General features: G+C 38.8%; 1 protein-coding gene across 1 annotated transcript; it reads left to right on the top strand.

Moving 5' to 3' along the window:
* Positions 1-6,142: 6,142 nt before the first annotated feature.
* On the top strand, positions 6,143-8,463 carry LOC309511963 (uncharacterized protein). The gene is made up of 4 exons (XM_082187348.1): positions 6,143-6,380; positions 6,968-7,035; positions 7,176-7,219; positions 8,302-8,463. The coding sequence occupies exons 1-4, from the start codon at positions 6,254-6,256 to the stop codon at positions 8,390-8,392; spliced, it is 330 nt and encodes a 109-aa protein (XP_082043474.1). The 5' UTR covers positions 6,143-6,253; the 3' UTR covers positions 8,393-8,463.
* Positions 8,464-8,953: the final 490 nt, after the last annotated feature.

Below are 8,953 nucleotides of genomic sequence, written 5' to 3' on the forward strand. Positions count from 1 at the left end.
CCATCTTGACGGAATAGAAAATGCTAAACCGCTGGTGTTAATACAGCTCGTCGCGAAATATTCATCTATTTACCAACCTTTGCGGTGATGATTGAAAAATCCTTCCCCGCTGGCGTCCAAATCAAAGAGTTGCTGACCCATCCGGACTCGTGATACCGATAGCCTGCTAAGCTTTTGTATGCTTTTAATGAAGCTCCGGTGTAGCGTGATGGGAAGTGAATAAGGTAGCTGTAAATGTCACCGAACTCAATGTCAGGAAGTTTTTCTACACATTTAATGCCTGTAAAAAGAACTCGTGGTGCTTCATATCTATGATTCCTAATTATTTTATCTTCCTCTTGTATATTTCTTTTTATGATGACATGACGTGAAGAGTTAGCTGACGGCCGCTGCGCTAATAATAGATAGTGGCCAGTGACCGCGACACTTAAGTGTGTGAGAACAAATGAATAACATCAGTGAGAACCACGAAAATGTATTTATTTGGATTAAATTTTTAAATATTAAATTTTAATCATTCTGTGTCATTTTTCAATGTCTTTTCACTATTTACATGTTTATGCCCAAAATGCTATAATATTCAAAGTAGTTGACTGTCGTTCTCCTCTACCCTGTGTACATTATTGATTAAATAGCCTAACGTTAGCCTATTTAAAATCGTTACAGGCACCTCGCGAGCATTCATTCATTCAACTATTTTAAAAGACTGGAATGAACACCAGCACACACAAGCAATCTTTTTTTATAGTCAATTTAATAAAGAAATGTAACAACAGGTATGAAATGTCAGAAAGAGAAAAAAAACTTAATGGCAAGACGAGCATAGACTGCTGCAGCTTAGTGGATAAATATATTTAGCCTATTTATTATTAAGATTGCACAGTTGGAAAGAAAATATATTTATAGGAACATTTCAGCAGGCTCAAGATAATTAATACAGTGACCATTATTCATTATTTTAATCAATTCGCAGCTATAAAACGTGATAATCCGCATTCTCATGTATGTGCGCTTGTGCAATAGTATTCCGTCAAAATGGCTGACACGCGGCTAGGGGTCACGTGACTGGGAGATCCCTATAGGGGCTTTTGCATCGGATAGTTCAGGGCTGCGTTCCAGTCCACTTTTAGACACGCACTTGCAAACTTTCCTAAGCACTTCCCCTCGGGGGAATCCCTGCCGCCGTTTTGAAGTGCGTGGACGAGGGAAGTTTATATGGACAGGCCCTCGCTCCCTCAATTTTGACAGTCTACTTCATATGTACACTTCAGGCAGCTCCATACCACAATGCAACACGATTGTGACATCAACGCATATTGTGTTTAATTCACCCCACCAAACAACTCTATGATATATTAATTATTAAAAAAAAACTTTAATTTAATGGCGCTGAGAACGCCAGCCAGAGGCTGCAGCCGAAACCGAATACTTCCCTAATCCCTACTATATAGTAGGGAAAAAACAGTATGCGAGCGAATAAGTATGACCGAATCCTTATGTGGCAAGGGGGGTGTGGCCCAGCGGAGTCTGTGACGGGAGAGAAGATTGGGAGACAGGTGCGGTGTAAGTGGGTCAAGTGCAAATGATGAACACCTGTGCCTTATTGCAGTGATTGGTGTGGAGAGAGAATAAAAACCATAGACATGTATAGAAAGGCTAGATAGCTTACCGGCGCTGAGAGCCAATGGGACCCGACGACGTCACACGGCGGCCATCTTAGGACAGGACCGCTCGTCCAGTTATAACATTAAAGTCTATTGTGCATGTAGTGCTGAAATAACTATATTTTGCTCAATTTTCAACTGATTTTCAAACGGCTTGGTGTGTCATAAACGTCAGGGATGCGGCTATTTAACTGCATACTTGTGAAAAATTATAGCCACAAACGGCATCAGCACAAATCATAGCCACGTTAATAAGGTTTGTAATAAACCAAACCGTTTGTAAATCCGTCAAGAATTCAGCAAGTTACGAGCATTTTAGTTGGCGTATGTCACTCACCTTCCGTCCACAGCAGCAGGGAGCAGCAGCGCAGTCTCCTGACCTAAGATGGCCGCCAAGTGACGACACAGCTGACTCCGCCTTGAGCCATCTAGCCTTTCTATACATGTCTATGATAAAAACCACCTGGAAAGGAGATGAGTGGAGAGAGACCAGAGGAGAACTGTGGGTGCAACGTTCAGAGAGCTGACAATAAGTGGAAAGAGTGGGAAACCTGAGACGAGCGAAGCCAGAGAGTTCGAGGAGCATATTGGATGATTGCTGACACTTGTGGACTGAGTTTAAACGCTGTATGCGTGAAAGTTGTTTTGTTTCTTTATTTCTAATAAATACCCGCAGTCTCCGCAAGCCGACCCTGTCCTCTTCCTTCCCTGAGTCTTTAAAATATCTGAAAAGTGCTACACCTTAGTATCCATAAAAGAATAGGCGAGAATTACCTGGGTGACGTACTAATTCTCGCGAGATTCGGACGTGTGTATACTTATAGTGCGTTCGAATATGCCTACTTACCTACTATATAGTAGGAGAAAACAGTATTTGAAAGGAGTATGTCCGAAACATCAGTATTCATAAAGAGTAGGTGAGAAGTTCCTGGATGACCTACTGCTTCTGCCCAGATTAAGCACCCATCGATGGATACTTTTCTATCCCAGGAGGCCACAGGAGAGGATACGTCATAATCGAACATCGCGGAGATCAGCAACGTGGGTGTTTTCAAATGTAAACACGGTTCCTTGTGTTAAAATCGCATGTGTTGAACTACTGTAATAGGCTCGATGCACGTCACAGTTCCAGTACTCTTACACAAATGGGTGACTAGGGTCACTGTTAAGTCGCCCATATCAGCTGATAAGTAACATTATCTAAATGTACATGGCTTAGTCTCTGTTTACTGTTTATGGATGTGAATGGGTAGGCCTACATTTGAATATATGTGCCTCTCATCTAGAATACAACCGTATGCTTTTATTAGTTATATTTTTTACAAATATTTTCCTCTTGTTAATATATATATATATATATAAATTATTGTATTCATATATTTATTAATATATAATGAATAAATGAATTAATAAAATCATTAATTATTAATATATATATATATATGTTAATTTATATATTTTCCTCTAGTTAATGTTTAGCTCTTAAGAGGTATTTCTCATCTAAGCTTCTATTTCTCCATAGATGGTGTTAAAACACTCAAAACCTGTCATTTTGGCAAGCACTCACTGCTCCTGTGTGTCAGGGTGTGACCAACCCGTTCTCATCTCAGGGCGTCATATAAGGCCGTTTTGTCACGTCCTTCGGCGTTTTCAGCCCACGCATATAGCACCCTTTTGCGTATAGATGACACGCACATGGCTTTCAACCAACTTCAATGTAAAACCATCCGCGATGTAATTACACGCTCAGGGCTTCGCCAGTCGTCAATTCACCTCAACATTGACCGACTGCACAGACTAAAGACGTTTTCAGCAACGACTTATGTTTGCTCTATGATTAGGATTGCCTACACCTAATATAGGAGGTCATTGTTTTCCATTATTTATCTTTTGAGAGGAGATATTCGCCATTTTCAACACCCTTATCGTCTGTGAGAGACGCTTGCGGCTTAACCACCTCCAATGCAACCCACCCGCGTTTTACAGGACGCAGTTGGACTTTGCTAGCCAATCCAAGTGCGTGATATCAGACGCTTTCAGCAACAGTAGCATGCGTAGGCTACAATTTCGTTAAGTTTTAAATAAGCCTGTGGTAGCCTACTCAATTTAAACGTGAATGTGTGCTAGGTATCCTAACTAAAAACACGACAATATAGGTTCCATCATCCCTTAATTGCCCGCAGGAGTATATTGGCCGAATTCAACACGCACCCTTTATCGTGTGTGAGAGACGCTCATGGCTTTCAACCATCAATGCAACCCACGGGCGTTTTACAGGACGCAGTTGGACTCGTTGAATATGGACGCTTGGCCAGGACCCCTTGGCGTCACTTTTTAACGCACTGGGTATACCTTTGGCGTCATTTTTCAACGTGCAGGGTAGTCTGTTTGACTTCTATAGAACTCTGAACCGGAGCCTGCGGCGTTGAAATTTGACGTCTTGGGTAACACCGCAACCCGTCTGCTGTGTATGGGTCGAGGCTACAATAAATACAAATAAAAAGGAATAGACTTCAATAAATGATCTATGCCAGGGCTAGTCAAATGGCGGCCCCCAGATGATATCTGGCCCTCCAACTGGTTTTTGATGTTTAAAAACCCTCGCAATCTGATATCAAAGTGCCCTCTCTGCGCAAAGGTTTAGCGCGTTCGGCAACCGCATTCAGCGGTGAGTTTAACAACGCACATGGTGTGCAACCGCATTCAGCGGTGAGTTTAACAACGCTCAACTGCAGGTAAAACGGCATTCAGAGGTGAGTTTAACCAAAACAACGCTCAACTGCAGGTAAAACTGCATTCAAAGGTGAGTTTAACAACGCTCCACGGCGTGCAAGTAAGCAGTTTAAGCGTTTTCTTGTCATAGGAACTGGTACATAGGTACACTGCTTTAACTAGAGCATGCTGGGTAACGTATTTTTATCGGAGGTTTGTTGATGTTAATAAATATATATAATATGCTACGATTGTGTTCAATTAATATTTTATTTTTTATTTTATTTTTTATTGATTAAATCCTCTAAATGAATAACGCTGACGTCACTGTATGGGGCGATCCCAGGGTCCATTGCGATTTCCCACTTGGTAAGTAGAAGAGTTAATTTAATAGAGATTGATACTATTCTTAAATTTACACATCTAAAAACTGTTGAATCAGGACAAGAAGTTGTGTTTATAACCTTTAGATGTGTAAGGTGGCAATTTCGTATGACGGTAAATAATAGAAGGCATTATAAAAATATAGCTTGCTGCACCAAATGTGCAGGCTAGCAAAGTTAGCTAATTGAATTCAAGTTCATTTTTGTCGCATATAATCATCATGTATCGTAGGGGAATGTAATATTTTCAGTATTACATTAGCCCACAACTATTATCCAATATTAGAAATGTTCAGATGAAGAACAGTTGCCAGATTGGTTTGTTTTACAGCCTAATTGTTTAAAATCCACGCAAAATTATATAATTAACACCCAAATAAATCTATAATTAACAATACAAATTAATTTATAACTACAACATTATTGTGGCTCATCACAATATGAAATGATAAATAATTTGTGTGTTCTTTCAGAGGCTATTTAAGGCTACTACAGTGAACAGTGCAACTGTAAAATTATTTTCCATTTCTGTCCTTTGCCTTAAAATAAAAAAAAATTCCACTTTCCCAAGCCTTTTTTTATCACACATAGATCAACCCAAAACCAACCAAATGGCTGGGAAACTATCCAATCTGGCAACATGAAGAATACTGGTGTAAAATATAAGGTGTTTGATTCTGAATTGCTGAATTGCAGGTCCTTCAATTTTGCCTGCTCTTTATTCTAATCCCCCACCACACATACACACACAGAAACACACACAATAAAGGCACTTTTAAGAGCCACGTCTGTCTTGTGTTTTTCTGTCAAGTATTACTGTAAGTCATGATGGCAATGGCAGAAACTGCAGAGTACCTCTGGCCTTATCTGAAACTGGCCATTGATTGCATACAGTTGAAGAGGAATGTTTCTTGCATTGTACTCTTGCATTGCATTGATGTTTCTAATAATTCAGTGGATTTAACTAATGTCTGATAACTGCTTTTGTTCATTTCAGGTGAGTAAACTTGAAGCTGTATGATACAAGCCAATTTTATTTATTGGCAAGCCAGATAAAAGGGCTTCGAATAAATGGATTGCAGAAATAATAACCCATCTGCACCCCACTCCTGTCACTAAAATTATTTTGGAGAAGATGCGGAGGGCCTATGAATTTATCTTGACAAAATGTAAGTAATGTTTTGATTTAGAAATTATGAATGTTTAAAATGTATATTTCTTTGTTAATATGTAAAGATTTTAAATGAAAGTAAACTTGTATTATAGCAACCTCCACAGCACAGCAACCGGAGAGTCAAATGGTGCAGCAGGCGGAGAGTCGAGCGGCGGCGGAGAGTCAAACCAAGGAGTCTTAGACTGTATTTGTTCTTAACCTTGTTCCTCTGTCTTCCCCACTCTCTCCAACCTCTCTCTTCTACTTCTTCTACTTGTACAACTATTCTTCCTTCACTTTCTTCCAAACTTCCACTGCCATGCTCTAAGTCTTTGCAACAAATGAAAAGGACAAACACCTCTGCCTCTTCACACTATTCTCCCTCTGTCTCTCTTCCATCTCCGTCTGCCTCTTACATTTCCACGTCTTTGTGTCAGGAAGGGCCACGTGTGAAGAACAGAAGAAAAGGTAACCTTTTGCATGGTACATCTTACCCCACACTGGTAATAAATTTGCTCCCAGTCAGAGTTGACTTCATGTAAATTTGATTCATTGGGCTAACCGGGTCATTGGTAGCCAGTTCACAGTATTTAGTTATTTAGCTGTGGCCAATGTCCAAGGCCTGTGGTTAATGTCAGTCCCTGACTTAAGGTCCTTCCACACTGAGTCTGAAATTTTCGTATGCGTTTTTCCGTATTCGTCATTCGGTGGCTCTGAATTGTCAAAACACCATTCCAAATTCTTGCTACTGATCCGAAAAACGCAGAAAATCGAACCCGATCCTATTTTTTTATGACGGCAGTGTGTAAACGTGATTGACAAAACATATTTATTCGTCGATTTCAGAGTCAGTGTGCAAGGACCATTAAGCTAAGAGGACTTTGGGAAAGCCAATCCTGTACATTTTGCTTTCAAAAACAGGGACAAATTTACTTTGACATGAATGAAAAGGACTGCATATTACCTCACATGTGAAATTATAAATTTGAACTGATTTAGCTACAAAGCATGGCATCATGGCTTAATAAACTTTCCGTGTCTTTTCATCATTTCAGGTTGCCGAAAATGTAGTAGGCAGAAGGTTTTCCTCTTTGATCGAATAACTGGGGAACGGATAAATGAGGTAAAATGTGTTCTGTTAGGCTGCTTTCTTGTCTAAATTACTGATTCTGACCTTTCAAAGATAATAAAACAATATGTTATGCCCTAATCAGTGATTGCTAAAACAGTTCAAATAATTATTATTCGTGTTTTTGTGTGTAGGGGAAAGCCGAGTTGAAAGTCCACTGGTTGCCATGCACTGTGTGGTAAGTCATATTTTATTTATTATTTAATTCTCAGTACTCAAGCAAATAGCGATGAGGTGGAGGCATTTGGAAGAGCTAGATCCGGCAGGAAGGCCCTTGTAACCTTTAGGACATGCATTCCGATGATGAAAAATTATGGAATAGTCTTCCGAGCATTCCAAAATCAGACACACTCTCTCAGTCCAGACTAAAGACAAATATCTGGACTGTCTTTAGTCTGGACTGAGAGAGTGTGTCTGAATTTGGAATGCTCGGAAGACTATTCCATAATTTTAAAGACAAATGGGAGAATGATCTACCTCCTTGTCTTTATTTAGAATATTCTGTTTGTAAGATCCTGGAATTTTGTGATTAACACAATGGATTATAGGTAATGAGGAGCTGAACCATTCAGTACTTGCTGAGTAATTAATAGAACTCTAAAATTAGCTGACAGACAGCCAATGTATGGACAATAATATGGTCCTGATGTGATCTGGTTTTACTGTTTCTAGTAAGTTCTCTAGTGGCTAGCTCTAGCTCTGAAATATCTTATTTATTGAGCCTGCAGCAGGACATCCACTTGGTAATGCATTACAAAAGTAGCAGTGTTTCATGCACACATAAATTAATCTTTCAGCATCTGAAACACTTATGTGTCATAATTTAGTTGTTTCCTGTTGTACATGTGTTGGAAATGTGATTTTCCTCTTCCCACTAATGACAACTTCATCCCTCAGTTTATCAGAAACATTTTGAAATCCGTAAATTGAGATACATGGCTTTCAATGTACAGGAACTGTGTGGAACATTGTGTAACTAGAGCTGCCAGACAATTGTAGTTTAGTAAAAAGTACAATAGTTTCCTGTGAGATGCAATGTTGTATAAAAATGTGTAAAATGAAAAAACACCGTAAATTGAGTGAATGTACTCAGTTGCATTCCACCACTGGGCTTAACCAGGGTTAATGCTACTTTAACAAACATAAATACATTTCAATGAACTCTCTAAATTTAACCCAACAGGTTTTTTTTTCTTTTTTTTTTCTTTTTTTTTTTCTCTGTGTTCTAATGAATTTTTTTGCACTTATGATATTTTACAGTGGCAAAACCTGGGATGACACATGGGAGCCTGCCAGTGAATTCCTGCATGTTATGCCTAATTCCCCACATCCCAACCAGCTTTCAGCATGACAGCCTAGTCACCTGGACTCAAGCACCCTTAATTTCTTTTCTTTTTTTTTGTGAGTTTTCTTTTCTTTTCTTTTTCTTTTTCTCTTGCTTTTGTTCATTAAAGTTTTTTGCACAATACCCAGTCTCTTTTTGTGTTTATTTTCTTAATGGTGTGTAAAAAAAAAAAAAACTTTTGCATTTTCAATAACTGCACAACAGCCAGGAAGTGTGCCATGGAGATCATAAGGGAGAAAATGAGTGCTGTTTGGCATAATGGCATTCCCAAAGGCATTATTTGTACTTAAAAAAAAAAAAATTATATAGTTTAGGTAAGTCTACTTGAACTATTTGTTTGGTATGCCAGCCATGAATACATACCACAGAATACTCCTAAAGATATTAAAATGTTGTAATCCTACAATTTCCGATATTAATTCCTTTAACATTTATAATTGTAATTACCTATTTATATTTGCCTTTTTACAAAATAATGTAAAATTAATCATGTAAATATATATATTGTTTTTATTTTGGGGGGCAAAGTGTTCTTCAAAGGGAAGAAAATAATGTATTTTCTGGTGG

This window comes from Leuciscus leuciscus, assembly GCF_965113295.1.
Source record: "Leuciscus leuciscus genome assembly, chromosome: 13".
Lineage (NCBI taxonomy): Eukaryota > Metazoa > Chordata > Actinopteri > Cypriniformes > Leuciscidae > Leuciscus > Leuciscus leuciscus.

Excerpts from the sequence above, each read along its gene's own strand:
- LOC309511963 (XM_082187348.1), top strand. The coding sequence starts at position 6,254 with ATGAAAAGGACAAACACCTCTGCCTCTTCACACTATTCTCCCTCTGTC. Across the intron at positions 6,381-6,967 it reads TGTGAAGAACAGAAGAAAAG|GTTGCCGAAAATGTAGTAGG; the intron begins GTAACCTTTTGC and ends TCATCATTTCAG. Across the intron at positions 7,220-8,301 it reads TGGTTGCCATGCACTGTGTG|TGGCAAAACCTGGGATGACA; the intron begins GTAAGTCATATT and ends GATATTTTACAG.